This window comes from Ctenocephalides felis, unplaced genomic scaffold (assembly GCF_003426905.1).
Source record: "Ctenocephalides felis isolate EL2017-DRISC unplaced genomic scaffold, ASM342690v1 CF-g0.4_SCAFFOLD_03573, whole genome shotgun sequence".
Classification (NCBI taxonomy): domain Eukaryota; kingdom Metazoa; phylum Arthropoda; class Insecta; order Siphonaptera; family Pulicidae; genus Ctenocephalides; species Ctenocephalides felis.
Window position 1 is genome coordinate 22,039,483 of NW_020539727.1, and position 18,817 is coordinate 22,058,299.

The 18,817-nt window shown below is 26.8% G+C and overlaps 2 protein-coding genes across 3 annotated transcripts in view; one reads left to right on the plus strand and one right to left on the minus strand.

The window, feature by feature from the left end:
- Window positions 1-18,817, plus strand: part of LOC113389007 (decaprenyl-diphosphate synthase subunit 1-like) — a 226,872-nt gene that overhangs the window by 190,436 nt on the left and 17,619 nt on the right. The gene's annotated exons all lie outside the window — the stretch shown is intronic.
- Window positions 6,533-14,251, minus strand: LOC113389011 (decaprenyl-diphosphate synthase subunit 1-like). The gene is made up of 5 exons (XM_026626044.1): window positions 14,117-14,251; window positions 9,100-9,189; window positions 8,897-9,028; window positions 8,642-8,836; window positions 6,533-6,801 (listed from the first exon to the last, which is right to left on the minus strand). The coding sequence occupies exons 1-5, from the start codon at window positions 14,225-14,227 to the stop codon at window positions 6,580-6,582; spliced, it is 750 nt and encodes a 249-aa protein (XP_026481829.1). The 5' UTR covers window positions 14,228-14,251; the 3' UTR covers window positions 6,533-6,579.

Below are 18,817 nucleotides of genomic sequence, written 5' to 3' on the forward strand. Positions count from 1 at the left end.
AGTTAATTAATTTCATTAGTTTATTTATTTATTTTATTCTTTTATATATATATATATATATATATATATATTTTCAAATTTTTATTAATTGACCTATTAATAAATTTATTTATTTATTTGAACATACACTCATTAATTAAATAATTGAATAATTTATGAATTTATTAATTCCCTTAATTAATTGTTTAATTTAATAATTTAATTCACTAATTATTTAGCTATTAATTAATTTATTTATTTATTTAGACATTATCTCATTAATTAATTGGTTAATTGATTAATCTATTAACCTAATTAATTATTTATTTAGCTATTAATTAATTAATTTATTTATTCAGACTTGCACTCATTATTTAAATAATTGATTAATTTAATAATTAATTTAATTAGATGTTTATTTTATTATTTATTCAGCTAATAATTTATTTATGTTCCAAATTTTTCTCAAAATGTAATTAATTCTTGTATAATTTATTATTTTTTTATTTATTTTTTCATTTGACATGAATTTGTTTATTCGTTTATTCATTAATTAAAATTTTTATTTATTGAATTTATCAAAAAAAACATGGACTATTCACGCTTTTTTTTAAAAAAAACATTTTACTCAACTTGTTAATTTATTTATTATTTTTTTATTTATTTCCAGAACACGTTCACGACCACGAAAAACTCCGAGGAGGTCTTTACATAGTGCAGGAGCTGCCCGTCCTAACAAATGGCAAAAAAGATAAACCAACAGTTCGAAAAATGGCAAAAGAAATGTCTCAACAGATCTATGAAAAATACGACAACTCGACTAGAAAATAAAAGAGAGAATACTCTTGTTGAAATAGTTTGTAATGTAGATTTATAATAAATAAAATTGATAAAAATTTTCTTTGTTATTCAAGTCATTATCATACCTCGAATACCCATTATACCGTCATATGATAAAGGTTTTTTTTTTATTATTTACTTTAAAAATATTTATTTATTATACAATACATTAATTTACAATATTTATAATACAAATTTCAATATTTGTTAGTTTAAATTTAGCTAAATGAGTTTTAACTAATTAAATTAATCAATATTAATATTTTTTTGTTCAATAAAATGACTCGAAAAAAAAAACTAATATTACATATCCATACACGCACACATAAAATCTAAAATAATATAATAAAAATATTTACAACCTTCTTTACACAATTTTTGTTTAAAAAAAATGCATAAAAATATTTTTTACATAATTTACAAGTGCAAAATAAAATTTATTTATATATTTTTTTTGATAAATGTTTTATATAAAAATTTATTATTTTATTTAAGGCCTTAAAATTTAAGGCAGTAGGCCTTTTTTTTACTCACAACGAAACTCAACTCAATTTATAAAATATCAATTTGATATTTCAAGGAAAATCTCTTAGGTGTAAAATATTATAGGCCTGTGATAATATTATAAAAAACTTTCTGCTTGTATTGACAAAACAATTGCTTTTGAGGATAAAAAATTCTAACACCTTTTTTTTCATAAAATATTTTTGCAATTTTGGATTAAAAATTCAAAAAAATCAAAAAATTACCCAGGCTAAGCACAGTCTAAGCGCCACTCTAGTACAAATGTTTTCGCAAGTGCGTTCAGACTGTTTATGTACTGGAGCTCTTTTCCAATTTTGTGAGAAAACTATTGAAAAATGAGAAAATGCCGACAAGCTAAGCACACTATAAGTGAAAGTGTCGCACAGAATTATTCGCAAATGCGTTTAGACTGTGACTGTACGGGAGCACTCTTTCAATTTTGTGCAAATTAGGCAACTATTTTTTTTTGTTGAAATTGAATTCGAAATGAAATGACGATTGTTAATGTTTCCGGAGTAACTTGATTTATGATTTACATTTTATTTGCTAAGATATAACAAGATAGCAAAAATAATGAAAGCTACAGTATTTGTTATTACCGTTTAAAATTTCTCGGATATTTTATTACGGTACGGGAAGTTCCAGCAATTTGTCTTAAGAAACAATGCCATACACCACTAGTTTTGATAATAAAAATTCACCAAAATTAGTGTTTTGTTGACCCATTATTAAGATTTAAAATAAAGAGAATACTCATTCCACCAATCTCCATTATACCGACTGATTTGTGTTAAGGTTCAGTGGTTAAAGTGATGGGATGCCATATAAATAAATAAATTTAATTAATCCTTAATAAATTTAATTGATTTTTTGGGATAGATAGTTCCTTAAAAGTGTAATTTCCAATCAGAAAACGTGTCACATGAGCCATGTTACCACTTTTCATAGGCCTATAATATTTTAAAAGTAAACCTGAGAGATTCCAAGATTTCTCCTTGTTTGTGTTTACATATTTAATTGTTTATATTAATTGTAAATAATAATAATAATATTAATAATAATAAAATAGATGACAACTATTGTAAATTGACTGCTAACCTAACTACGCAATATATATATATATATATATATATATATATATATATATATATATATGTGTGTGTGTGCACTATTGGATGACATTGAACTCCTCCTAAACGGCTAATCCAATTTCGATAAAACTTTTTGTGTATATCCAAAAGTATTTTATGATATATATATATATATATATATATATATAATATTAAATTAGTTTAAATAATTAATATTATTATACAATATTTATAATAAATGTCTTGAAACAATAAACTTAATATTTGTGCAAAAATCATTTGCAAATTGAATCATCATTATAATATATATTTATATATTGTCTAAAATTATATATATATATATATATATATATATATATATATAAATATGTATAGAGTATTATTTGCAAATTTTTCAGGTATCTGTAAGCTTTAAATTTACAGAAATATACACATTTTTGTATACAAACATTAATATTAAAGTGATATATAAATATATATATATATATATATATATATATATATATATATATATATATATATATATATATATATATATATTTATAAATATATATTTAGACAACTAATATTAGAAGTCACTTGCTAACATTTTACTATTTAAAAAAAATCCAGAACTAAATTATTTTTTAAAATTAAAAAAGAACTTTAATACGTTTATGTGTGTATCTGTTTGTGTTTGTATGTAATGCGGATACAATGTTTCATCGACGATTCCAGGGGCACGGATCAACCGATTTGAATGATTCAAAAAACATTCGATTCCTATTTATAAGGAGATGTGCTGATTAGTTTTTGGCGAAGGCAGGTCTAGTAGTTTAAGAGATACGGAGCAAAGAGTGCAGAGAATAGAAATCGAGTTTTTGAGAGAACGGAGTATCGGATTTGAATGATCTAAAAAACATTCAAATTGTAATGATTGGGAGAAGAGGTTATTAGTTTTTGGCAAAGATAGGTCCAGCGGTTTTGAAGATACAGAGCTAAATGTGAAAAAATGACAGTTTTTGAGTGAACTAAGTGTCTGATTTGAATAATCTAAAAAACTTTTTGCTTGTTTACAATATTTATAATAATTTATTTGAAAACATTTAATATTCATTGAACATTTCGTTACCGTACGGGAAGTTCAAGCAATTTGCCTTAAGACACGATGCCATACACACCACTAATTTATTTATAAATTTTGTAGTTTACCTAATTATTGTAAATTTGTTCCACCAGGCTTTTTACGGTATCAAACGATTCAGAACGACCTGTAACATCGACAAAACCTAATAAATAAATCCACATAAAACAATACTTAAATAAATTATTTGCATAAACTCATAACTATACTACATTCCAATACCAGATTTCAAAATTTCACCTACCAAAAATCTTGACATCTTTTAGTTTTTGTATGGAATTTAGTACAGCATATAGTATACCAAGTTCCATAGCAAGATGTCAGCACGCTTTGTATAAGAAAAATCTCATCAGAATGGAATTTTGAATAGAAAGTAGTATAATTTCAGGCGTTTTTCGTGAAAATAAAAAGGTTTTTAGGGCTTTTCGGGTCGAAATTTTTGAAACTAATAGTTATTAACATGTATATACACACATATATATTGGTGTCAAAGGATTTAGAATAACTTGAAATGTAAAAAAACGCTTTAAGTTGATTTATAAAAGAAAAAACCATGGAAATAGAACATATGTATAACTTTTTCTATTAATTGCCTTGTATATATATATATATATATATATATATATACATATATAATTTTACTCCTATTTACACAATCATCAACATTTAACAACATTTAAACATTTCAACATATATTTTTCTAACAAATTACAAAAAAACAATTCAATTGTCCATCCATTCCAAAGGCTTAAAGACTGGCCTTAATATTTACACTATTGCACACAATGTCCTGCTTTTTCTCATTTATACTTAATTACAAATTATTTTATATATATTAATTAATATTATTTTTTTAATTATTTAATTAATTAATTAGAAAAATAATGCAAATTCTTCAGCAGCCTCGAAGAAGGCTGGAGGTTTTTTTTTTGATTTTGCCTGCAAAAATAATGAAATAAAAATATAATTATAAATAAATATACAAGCATATATATATATATATACATACATATATATATATATATATATATATATATATACATATATATCTGTAGTACTAGATATAAAACAAATACTTAGTAAGTGGCAGTACATTTGTGCATTTATATCTCTTGTAACTTCTGCAAGGTTTGTTCAATTTATATGAAATATTTGGCAAATTTGTTCTAAATTAAATTGTCTATAATATTGTCAATACTATATGACCCTACAGCAACTCGTTATACTTTAAAATTAAATTAATGCATCTAAAAGTTATAGTTTGTACCTACCTGTACTTGTAATAGAAAATTAATATTTACAAAGTTTAGTGTAAAAAAAAGATCATACAGAGTTGATGTATTAGACAATATTATAGATTATTTATTTCTCAACAAATTTTCCGAATACACCATTCATATCAAACAAACCCTTCAAAAGTTACACCCAATTTCTCTAGTCTGTTCTATGTGCATTGGTACCTTCAAAATGCCTTCGCTTGTTGTTAATTGCAATTTTAAAGTAAACCGAGTTGCTGTAGAGTATTATAGTATTAGACAATATTATTAACAATGCAATTCTGCACAAATCTCGCTAACATTCCTTGAACCCCAGACAACCCGTTCAAAAGTTACACCCATTTCCTTACTGTCCATTTGCATGGACACCTTTCAAAATGCCTTCACTTGTTGTTTATTGCAATTTTAAAGCACACCGAGTTGCTGTAGAGCATTATTGTAATAGACAATATTATAAACAATTGAACCCTGCACAAATTTGCTTATTATTCCATGAACCCCAGACAACCCTTTAAAAAGTTACACCCAAATTGTCTAGTCTCATCCACTTGCATTGGTACCTTTAAAATCCCTCGCCTTTTGTTAATTGCAAGTTTAAAGCACACCGAGTTACTGTAGAGCATTATCGTATTAGACAACATTATAAACAATTGAATTCTGAACAAATCTCCTTAATATTCCATTAACCCCAGACAACCCGTTCAAAAGTTACACCCAATTTCTCTAGTCTCTTCTATTTGTATGCACACCTTTCAAAATCCCACACCTGTTGTTAATTGCAATTTTAAAGTACACCGAGTTGCTGTAGAGCATTATTATATTAGACAACATTATTAACAATTTAATTCTAAACAAATTTGCCTAATATTCCATTCACACCAGACAACCCATTCAAAAGTTACACCCAATTTCCCGACTCTCTTCTATTTGCATCGACACCTTTCAAAATCCTTTGCATGTTATTTATTGCAATTTTAAGCACACCGAGTTGCTGTAGGGTTTTATAGTATTAGACAATATTATAAATAATTGAATTCTGAACAAATTTGCTTAATATTCCATGAACCCCAGACAACCCGTTCAAAAGTTACACCCAATTTGTCTTCTGTCTTCTATTTGCATGCACACCTTTCAAAATCCTTCGCCTGTTGTTTATTGCAATTTTAAAGTAAACCGAGTTGCTGTAAAGCATTATCGTATTAGACAAATTCATAAACAATATAATTCTGCACAAATTTGCCTAATATTCCATTTAACCCAGACAACCCGTTCAAAAGTTACATCCAATTTGTCTACTCTGTTCTATGTGCATTGGTACCTTCAAAATCTTTCACCAATTGTTTATTGCAATATTAAAGTAAACCGAGTTGCTGTAGAGTCTTCTTGTATTAGACAATATTATAAACAATTTAATTCTGCACAAATTTGCCTTATATTCCATGAACCCCAGACAACCCGTTCAAAAGTTACACTTAATTTCCCTACTCTCTTCCAAGTGCATGCACACCTTTCAAAATTCTACACCTATTGTTAATAGCGATTTTAAAGTATATGGAGTTGCTGTAGAGCATTCATGCATTAGACAACATTATTAACCAAGTAATTCTGCACAAATCTCTCTTACATCCCATCAACCCCAAACAACCCCTTCAACTACAAACAAATCCTTTACCCCTTACATTTGCATTGATTCCTTCATCAGCTCCACCATCACCACTCTGCTCCTCCGCCACCAGCTCCTGTACTATTTCAAACGATTGATGACCAGATCGCTGACCACTCCCAGGGCCTTCTGGTAAGGCGAATCTGCCAATTTTCCCAATTGTCTGCAGGCTTCGACGCAGTGTTTCCTGGCCAGAAACCTGGTCTGCTCCAGGCCATTGGATTTGTGGACTAATTCGAAGGCGCGCTCGAAGTCTCCTGGTTCCTGGAAGCGGCGCATTATCATCGGATTCAGCTCTGGAAACTGGAAAGATAAATAGATAGTTGGTAAATAGATCACTAAAAGGTGGAAATTGATAGTGGGTAAATGGTTAAAGGATGCTCAACTGGTAACCAGACAGTTACCAGATGGCAGACTAGAAAAGGCAACTGGTAAATTGAACAACTGGTATTTTGAAATTAAGTCAGTAGTACATATTTAAGTAAAAAATAGATAAATTAAAAAAAATGTGAATGGTTAATAGACTCAAAACCAGACTTGTTTCCCAAACATCAGACCAGAAGTTGACAAAAGACAAATGGAAGAGACTAGAAAAATTGAGTGTAACTTTTGAACTGGTTGTCTGGGGTTCATGGAATATTAGGCAAATTTGTGCAGAATTTATTTGTTTATAATATTGTCTAATACAATAATGCTCTACAGCAACTCGGTATATTTTAAAATTACAATAAACGACATGCAAAGGATTATGAAGCAAACCAATGCAAATAAAAGACAGTAGAGAAATTAAGTGTAACTTTTGAATTTGTTGTCTGGGGTTATTGGAATATTAGGCAAATTTGTGCAGAATTAAATTGTTTATAATATTGTTTAATACAACAATGCTCTAGAGCAACTCGGTGTGCTTTAAAATTGCAATAAACAACATGCAAAGGATTTTGAATGTGCCAATACAAATAGAAGGGAGTAGAGAAATTGGACGTAATTTTTGAACGGTTTGTCTGGGATTGATGAAATATTAGGCAAATTTGTGCAGAATTAAGTTGTTTGTAATATTGTCTAATACGATAATGCTCTAGAGCAACTCGGTATACTCCAAAATTGCAATTACCAACAGGCGAAGAATTTTAAAAGCATCAATGCAAATGGAAGAGACTAGAAAAATTGGATGTATCTTTTGAACGGGTTGTCTGGGGTTGATGGAATATTAGAGAAATTTGTGCAGAATTTAATTGCTTATAAATTTGTCTAATACAATAATGCTCTACAGCAACTCGGTAAACTTTAAAATTGAAATTAACAACAAGCGATGGCATGAACGATGGTCTGTCGTAGAATTGATTTTCAGAATATTGATAATTTACGGAGCTTTGCAGGACGCACCGTTTGTACTACAACTTCATAAATTGGATATGTCATTTCTCAAAGTGTCTATTTTAGCAACAAATACTAAAATTGATAGAGTTTCAAACAATATTTTGTGTTATAAAAGATTCTACCGAACAGTGCTGGCTTGAACGATAATTGACTTTTAGCATATTGATAATTTAGGGAGCTTTGCAGGACGCACCGTTTGTACTACGACCTCATAAATTGGATATGTCATTTCTTAAAGTGTCTATTTTAGCAGTAAATAATAAAATTGATAGAGTTTCTAACAATATTTTGTGTTATAAAAGATTCTACCAAACAGTGCTGGCTTGAACGATAATTGACTTTCAGAATATTGATAATTTAGGGAGCTTTGCAGGACGCACCGTTGGTATTACAACTTCATAAATTGGATATGTAATTTCTTAAAGTGTCTACTTTAGCAACAAATACTAAAATTGATAAGGTTTCTAACAATATTTTGTGTTAAAAAAGATTTTACCGAACAGTGTTGGCATGAACGATACTTGACTTGCAGCATATTGATAATTTAGGGAGCTTTGCAGGACGCACCGTTTGTACTACAACCTTGTAATTTAGATATGTCATTTCCCAAAGTGTTTACTTTGGCAACAAATACTAAAACTGATAAGGTTTCTAACAAACTTTTGTGTTACAAAAGATTTTCAATAACACCTTCCATACTTGTCTTGGTCAACAACCCCAACTTTTAGGTCTTCGCCAACGTTGCCAATTTCCATAATTTTCTTACCCTTTCGCATGCAAATAGTACAGGGGCGGTTGCCAATCCTAATTTCAGGTCTGCTGCCACAGGTTTGCCCATGGCATCCGAACTGGAGACAAAATCCAGGAGATCGTCCACCAATTGAAAGGCCAGACCAACATTTCTTCCATACTGGTAGGCTGCTTCACAGGTTTCCTGGTCTGCACCACCCAACATGGCAACCTGGTACAAAATGGTAAATGATAATTGTCTTTATTGGTATACCACAATATTTTTTTTTACCGCTTTGACGCTATTGGCTATCAGAGATGCTGTTTTCCTGTACGTTTTTGTGAGGTAGTGTGCAAATCGTTCGTTTTCAGTTTCCTTTGATCCCAGTTGCATAAATTCACCTTGTACCAAATCCGTAATTACCTAATAAATAGATAAAAGATATTATTTAAAAATTAATATATAATTTTTAATATACTTTTTGTGGTTTTTACCTGACTCAACACAAGTGTTACGTCATCATTTCTTAATTTTGCAATCATCATCGAGGCGACTGCCAATATAAAGTCTCCTGCCATTGCAACCTGCCAAAAAAAATGAAATATTAACAAAAATAATAATAAAAACCAAAAACTAAATATAGTATTATTTAAACAAATATAGAACCCGGTTAAGACGATCATGCTTAATACGATTTTTCGGGTAATACTTGACTATACACCTGTCGATGCACTTTGAAACATATTTAATATGCTATTTCAACTGTTGTATTTTCAAATGTCATTTTAAAGTATACCGAGTTGTTATAGGGACTTATGATGTTAGACGATATTTTAGACAATTTAATTTTGTGTAAATTCACCAAAGATATGGATTATTTTTAAAGAATAGTTTAAGAGTGATAAATGTTTTAACCAAGAAATGCACTTGTACAAGGAAGAGATATCTTGTACTCTCTGAATATATATATTTTGTTTTCTATTGCCATTTTAGAGTATACCGAGTTGATATAGAGACTTATGATGTTAGACAATGTTATAGACAATTGAATTTTATTAATATTTTCTAAATACACCATTTAATTATAATGAATAGTTTAAAAGTTACAGGTGATTTCTCGCAAAAATGTATACTACACTCATTAAATTCCTCGATTTCTGTATATATATATATATATATATATATATATATATATATATATATATATATAAATCTCGTGTCACGATGTTGGTTCGCGATGGACGCCCAAACTACTGAACCGATTTTAAATTTTATTGGCTCATCGTGTGCATATATATCCAACTTAGGTTATAGGAAATTTTGAAAAGTAAATTTGAAATATAAATATATAATTTTTATAAATTTCTAAAAATTTTGACAGAAAATGATCAAAAAAAAAACAAAACACTAAAATGACGAATGTCAAAATTTAGGAAAACTTCGATATATAATTTTTGAAAAAAAAAATTTACATTTCAAAAAATAAAATTCAAAAACATGTACATATATAGAAATATCCAACATTTAAATCCAAATTTGATGAAAAGCTTTATTCAAAATCACTGTTTATAGTTTTAAATCTAATTAAAAATCAATGCTTAAAAATTTAAATAAATGTTGACATGTAAAAAGATTAAATGTCATTTGTCAGTATTTATGAAAATAATTATATAAATAGATTTACGATTTAGATTTAATTGATTAGCTTACCAAATTATTTTGGAAACCAAAACTTCATCAAAACATTATAGATCAGAGATCACAAAAAAGCGGCATATTGAATTTAAAATTAATCATAAACAAAATTTTTACATTTCACAAAAAAATGTTTAACGACTATAAGAAGCAAATAAATTAATTATTCCAAGTTATGTTATAGGCAATATTGCCAAGCAAATTATAGATACAAAACATTATTGTAAAATAAATATTATCATATAATTTTAATTTTGGACCAAGAAGGAAATATTTTGACATTTATAAATTTAGTTTAGATATATGAAATTGACATTCACTATTTTTCAATTAAATGCAAAAGTAAATAATCAAATATTTATATAAAAATTGTATATTTAGATAAAGATACAATAGTCAAAAACCAGATCTTTATGTAAAAAATTATTTATTTCCACAATATTCCTGTGTTGGTTTAGCCAAACTTATGAATTTAACAATTATATAATTATTCATTGATGACTTAAAATAATTAGTAATTTATTAACAAATAAATAATATTTGAAAGGAAATTTTATCGACATATATGACATGACAAAAGTATAATAAACAAAAAACTATGATGCGAGTGAATTAATTTTTGAAGTATGAAATGTCAAATAATTTTGAAAATTATAACAAGTTTTTAACTATTTGTCAAAGAATCAGAGTCCAAATCTATTAAATATTTGATTTTTGGCACTTGTATTAATTTTTTATCAATTTAGGCATTTTTTTTATGGCAAAACAACGTTTGCCGGGTTAGCTACAATATATATATATATATATATATATATATATATATATATATATATATCTATATTAATATTGGGTATACCGAGTTGCTCTATGATATTTCTATAAAACCCACTCTTACTTTCATAATTATATTTCCCATTTTTTGCTAATAAAATTACAAAATCTGAACCGAAAAAAGAGTAATTTATATTTCGTTGCAATCATTTTATCAAATTGCAATACCGGTTTCATATATCGTTTGGCAATAGAATAATTATTCGCTTATATTTATTTCGATATTATCTTTATCTGTATTAGATACATAGATAAAGATACAATTGAAAGTCTAGGTTGCTCAAGAACATATGTTCGCATGTCGATTAGAGCAATGAAGGACGAAATACTATTTTTGCTATAACTTTTAAACCATTTGTTGTAAATGAATAGTATATTTGGTGAATTTGTTGAAAATTCAATTTTATATAATATTGTCTAATATTGTAAGTCCCTACAGCAACTGGTTCTACTTATAACTAGCTTTGAAAATGCAGTATGAATATAAATACGTAGTGTGTATGGCAACCGTAAATAATTTATAACTCTTAAACTATTCGTTATAAACAATTATTGTCTTTGGTAAATTTACACAAAATTAAATGGTCTTTAATATTGTCTAACATCATAAGTCCCTATATCAACTCGGTATACTCTAAAATGGCGATAGAAAACGAAATTTGTCCTCGATTTCTCGATAGGCCTCTAAAAGGCCTCCGTAGCAAGACTTTTATAGAAAATGCATATATGCATTGTTAATTGAAAACGAAACGTTGTTTCTATTTATTTATATATGGATATGAAATAATAATAATATCGCAATCGTTAAAAGTGCAATCACACATCGATTTCATATCGTTTCGTGTCCAGAATAAATAATTTAGAATAAATTTAGACCAATATGTAGTAATAAATAGAGAGATTTATTACGTGACGTTATTTTTTTTTTTGCTGAAAATTTGCGCAAATATAGCTAGAGTATTGATAAAGTTTGTGTAAAATTTTGGAGCTAATATATGTATTGGTTTGTGTCAAAAATTATTATCAAATTGTTGGAAAATATAAATTTTGTTTTAAAAAGTGTTAGATATTTCACAAGTTTTCGTTCAACACAGTTTTTTTGGATTTATTAATATTTTTAAAATTCACTAAAGCTTTGTTTAAATTAATACTCAAGAATCTGAAATAATATTCTTTATTGTTGATTGTTAATTAATAAATGAAAAATAACAACATTTTGGATCAGAAAGATGAGCCTAGGTAATACAAAACCGCACTTATTTTTTATATCACTTGTAATTTCAGAAATAGTCATTAAAGTTAATAGGAATGTTTGGCAAATTTGTTTAAAATTGAATAATCTATGAATAGTTCTAAGATTATAAAACCCTACAGCAACTCGGTATACTTTAAAATAGCATTTAGAAATAAATATCTTCAATAAACTTGATTGAAGACAGTCTAAAAATGATCTGAAATGCATGTGCACCTGGCATTTTTTATAATATTTTTCATAACTTTTAAACAAAACGCCTAATTTAGATAGAATATTTGACAAATTTGTTCGAAATGGAATAATCTATGAATTGTTCTAATATTATAAAACCCTACAGCAACTCGGTATACTTTAAAAACACGTTTGAAATCAGAGAAGTGCGCTTAGGTAATACAAAACGCACTGATTTATTACATCTCTTGTAACTTTTAAATAGTTTGTCTAATTGAAACAAAATTTTCGGCAAATTTGTACAAAATTAAATAGTCTTTCATATTGTCTAACATTATAAAAACCTACAGCAACTCGGTATACTTTAAAAAGCATTTAAAAATAAATATCTTTAATAAACTCGATTGAAAAGATTTGAAGTAATGTGCACTGGGCGCATAATATTTTTCATAACTTTTAAACAAAAAGCCTAATATAAATGGAATATTTGACAAATTTGTTCAAAATTGAATAATCTATGAATTGTTCTAATATTATAAAGTCCTAAAGCAACTCGGTATACTTTAAAACCACATTTGAAATCAGAAAAAATATCTGAGTTCACACAAAACGCATCTATTTTTTACATCTCTGGTAACTTTTAAACAATTTGTCTGATTTAAACAAAATATTCGGCAAATTTGTTCAAAATTGAATCATTTTTAATATTGTCTAACATTATAAAACCCTACAGCAACTCGGTGTACTTTAAAAACACGTCTGAAGTCCGAAAAGTGATTTAAAATCCGAAAAGTGATTTAAAATCCGAAAAGTGATATGAATTATTTGTTTAAAGTAAATTTCACCTAAAATTATGCACAAGTACGTTAGTAAATTTATTAAAAAAAACGTTTAAAGAATTTTTGTACAGTATTTTTTTTAATAATATAAAAAAATATATTTATTAACTAGTATTTAATAAGTCAAAAATATTCCAAAATATATTTATTAACTAGTATTAATTATTAGAAAATAAAAATAAATAAATAAATTAAATAAATAAACAAAGTTAAGGCAGAAAATCCAAGAGTTCAGACAGTATGCAAACACTTGTATTTAAATTCAATTTAATAATTACCAATATAAATTATTATTAATATTGCTAATTATTTAACACTTTAAGTATTTGTATTTTCCATAAAATCTGTGGTTTTCCACTTTCTGATGTCTTCATCATCATCGTCATCAATGTGTTAAATAAATAAAGACGACAGTTTGAAGTCGATTCTTCAAAGTTCACTGACTATTTGCAAATATTTGCATAATTTGTTCAAACAGGCAAAATAATATGCGAATTACTCCTCTGAACGCTCGTCATTTGCATAAAAGACTCGCAAATAACCAAAAACTAGGTGCAAGTGGCACTTTGCCTTCAGGAAAGACACCCAATCAACCCTATAACCATAAAATAACTACCCGTTTTTCTGAGTCATTTTTCTCAAAAACTACTTAACCGATTTCCTCCAAATTTTCACACAAATTTCTTCAAACCTTCATCTATCATATATCAATTCACCAACCTTTTTATGATTCCACAGCACGTTCACTGAGGGTTTTCCCCGCCTGCAGTCGCTCTGGTCGATGACATCATCGTGTACCAGGGATGCCGAGTGGATCATTTCTGAAATCATTGCGACGTCGCGTTGACTTTGTAATAATTCACTGGAAAATAGAAGAAATATTAAGAAAATTAGTATTACATAATATGAATTTGTTTGTAATATATTAGAGATTTTAGTTAAATTGTGTAATTTCGGCCCGGTGTACTGTTTATAGTACGGGCGCTGATGGTATGTAAGTTCCAAGCAAGTTTGGGTTTGAGTTTAGTAAATCTTGTGTAACTTTTAAACCGTAGGTCCAAATTGAATGAAATGTTCGGTGGATTTGTTAGGACTTATTTTGTCTTTAATATTATCTAATATTTTAAGATCCTACAGCAACTCGGTATACTTTAAAATCGCTCTTAAAACTATATAATTGTACCGAGGACACTCAAAAACTGGTTAATCTCTTGTAACTTTTAAACCGTAGGTCCAAATTGAATGAAATGTTTGGTGGATTTGTTAAGAATTAATTTGGCTTTTTTTCTTTTTTTTGTCTAACATGATAAAACCCTACAACAATTCGGTATATCTTAATTTTTTAAAAATAAGTTAGTACTCTAAACACAACTGAATACAAAGGAAAAGTGATCGGGAGTAATGTGCATTGTATCTTTTATTTGTTTTAAACGGTTTGTCTAAATCAATTGAAATATTTGGTGAATTTGTGTAAAATTAAATGATCTTTAATTTTGTCTAACAATATAAGACCCTACAGCAACTTTCTCTACTCTAAAATTGCGTTTGAAACTAGAAATGTAATCTTAGTAAGTAACTCTTCGAGAGATTTTTCAAGGTAACTCGAATTTAAAAATTCATTTCTCCTAAAGTATTTATTGTAGAATCTTGTTATTTGAATATGTGATACCTGAAACGTTATTTTAAATACTAAAAATATTAAACTGATAAAATTTCACAAAAAAGCCTTAATTTTGAGCAATTTTCTTAAGCAACATGTACAATCACCTCTTTAATTTATGTAATATTAATACTAAAGTTCAAAGATTCATATCTGCCAAACTATTCGCAACATAATTTTGTAATTTAGATATGTGATACCTAAAACAATATATTAAATAGTAAAAATATTAACATCATAAATTTTAAAACAAATCCAAAATTATGAACAACTTTTTTTTAACAACTCTCTCTTATACAATCTCTCTTTTGGTAAATAAAATTAACGCTGGATTTGAGAAATTCATTTCTGCCAAAATATTTGAAATATAATCTTATACTTTGGGTATGTGATAACTAAAACAATATTTTAAATGATAAAAATACTAAACTATTCAAATTTTACAACAAAGCTAAAAATTTTTACAATTTTCTTAAGCAAATCGTACAATCACCTCTTTAATTTATGTAAAATTAACACTGGATTTGAAAAATTTATTTCTGCCAAAATATTTGAAATATAAACTTGTGATTTGGATATTAGATACCTAGAACAATATTTTAGATGATAAAAATATTAAACTGATGAAATTTTACAAAAAAGCTAAAAAATTTCGCAATTTTCTTAGGCAACTCGTACTAACCATTCTGGTAAAAATTAAACTAGTTTAAAAAAAAAATATTTCTGCCAAAGTATTATGTGTACAAGCTTGTAATTTGGATATGTGATACCTAAAATGATATTTTAAACAATAAAAATATTAAACTGATAAAATTTTACAGAAAAGCCAAAAAAATTTCACAATTTTCTTAATCAAATCGTTTAATTTAAGTAAAATTAATACTAAAGTTCAAAAATTCATATCTGCCAAACTATTTGCAACATAATCTTGTAATTTTGATATGTGATACCTAAAACAATATTTTAAATACCAAAAATATTAACATCATAAATTTTAAAACAAATTTAAAATTATGAACAATTTTTTTTAACAACTCTCTCTTATACAATCTCTCTTTTAGTTAGGATTAATTGAACCGAGGAGACTCACAAATTGGTTTATGCATGAATTTACTATATCTTTTGTAACTTTTGAATGGTAAGTCAGAATTAAATGAAATATTCCAAAAAATTATTTTAAATTAAATAATATCTAATTTTACTTTACATCATATGACCCTACAGCAACTTGGTATACTTTAAAATCGTCATAGAAATTAGATACATGAGATGAGAGCACTCAGAATTAGACTTAAAACTGATTTATGCATTTATTTACTGCATCCCTTGTAACTTTTGAAGGGTAAGTCAGAATTAAATAAAATATTCTAAAAATTGGTTTAAAATTCAATAATCTATAAAATTACTTAACATCATATAACCCTACAGCAACTCGGTATACTTTTAAATCGCCATAGAAACTAGGTAATACTCTCTAAAATTACGTAATATTTTATGTTCCACAAATATTAAACGTCTCACATTTCTACCAAAAATTTATACATAAAGATAAACAATATTTTATAATTTTTTTTTTCATATAACTGTACTATTTAGCCCCGTTTTCCTGTATTTCTATAAATACGATTAGGCAAACGGTTAAATTTCTATTTACGATTATTTTACTATTAAGTAATATCGACAGTCGAACATTGAATTATCGATTTAATAACCACTAGTCTTAGACCTTGGCCCGGAATTTCGACTTTGCGAAGATTTCGACTTTTGTGCAATAATTAATAACACAAACACACCACTACACACACACACACACACCTGATAATCGATATAAAAGATACACATATCGATATGTGTTTGGTCGATCTTCTTTTGGTCGATACTAGTGTTGTGCAATTATGGATGTACTTGAAATAGTAGGTAATTGGTTATGGGTTTTATTAGTAGGTTATGATAGTGGGTAATGGGTAATACCCAGTTTCGGTAATAAAGCATTTTTTTATATGTGCAAAGAAATGTGAAGGTTTTGAATTTTGTGCAAAAAGTGGTGTTCATGGTGCAGTATTTTGTTTATAATAATTGTTGTGTTATAAAATTTGTTAGGTTTATATTTTTAATATTTAAAATATTGTTTTAGGTATCACATATCCGAAGTACAAGATTCTCTTGGTAATAGTTTGGCAGATATGAATTTTTGAACTTTAGTTTTAATTTTACATAAATTAAAGAGGTGATTGTACGAGTTGCTTGAGAAAATTGCTCAAAATTTTGGCTTCTTTGTAAAATTTCATCAGTTTATTATTTTTAGTATTTAAAAATATTGTTTTAGGTATTTAATATCCAAATCACAAGTTTATATTTCAAATATTTTGGCAGAAATGAATTTTTGAAATCCAGTGTTAATTTTATCTTAACCAAAAGAGAGATTGTAAGAGTTGTTGAAGAAAATTTCCCAAAATTTTGGCTTTTTTGTAAAATTTCATAAATTTAATATTTTTAGTATTTGAAATATTGTTTTAGGTATCACATATCCAAATTACGAGTTTGTAAATCTGATATTTTGGAAGAAATGAATTTTTGAAATCCAGTGTTAATCTTATCTCAACCAAAAGAGAGATTGTATAAGAGAGAGTTGTTAAAAAAAATTGTTCATAATTTTGGATTTGTTTTAAAATTTAAGATGTTAATATTTTCATTATTTAAAATATTGTTTTAGGTATAACATATCTATTTTTCAAGATTATGTTACAAATAATTTGGCAAAAATAAATTTTTGAAATCCAGTGTTAATTTTATCTTAACCAAAAGAGAGATTTCAGAAGTTGCTTAAGAAAATTGCTCAAAATTTTGGCTTTATTGTAAAATTTATGATATTATTTTTATCATTTAAAATATTGTTTTAGGTATCATATATCCAATTTATACGTTTGTACATCTAATATTTTGGCACAAATAATTTTTTCAAAATCTAGTTTCAATCTCACCAGATTATAGGTATGGTAAGCACGAGTTGCTTGAGAAAATTGCTCAAAATTCTGGCTTTTTTTTTGTAAAATTTCATCAGTTTAATATTTTTAGTATTTAAAATATTGTTTTAGGTATCACATATCTAAATTACAGGATTGTATTAAGAATATTTTGGCAGAAATGAATTTTTGAAATCCCTCGTTAATTTTATCTCAACCAAAAGAGAGATTGAAGAAGTTGCTTAAGAAAATTATGCAAAATTTTGGCTTTTTTGTAAAATTTCATCAGTTTAATATTTTTAGTATTTAAAATATTGTTTTAGGTATCACATATCTAAATTACAGGATTGTATTAAAAATATTTTAGCAGAAATGAATTTTTGAACTTTTGTATTAATTTTACATAAATTAAAGAGGTGATTTTACGAGTTGCTTAAGAAAATTGCTCAAAATTTTAGCTTTGTTTGTAAAACTTCATCAGTTTAATATTTTTATTATTTAAAATATTGTTTTAGGTATCACATATCCAAATTACAAGTTTGTACATACAATATTTTGGCACAAATAATTTTTTCAAAATCTAGTTTCAATCTCACCAGATTATAGGTAGGGTAAGTACGAATTGCTTGAGAAAATTGCTCAAAATTCTGGCTTTTTTTGTAAAATTTCATCAGTTTAATATTTTTAGTATTTGAAACATTGTTTCAGGTATCACATATCTAAATTTCAAGATTATATTGCAAATATTTTGGAAGAAATGAATTTTTGAAATCCAGTGTTAATTTTATCTCAACCAAA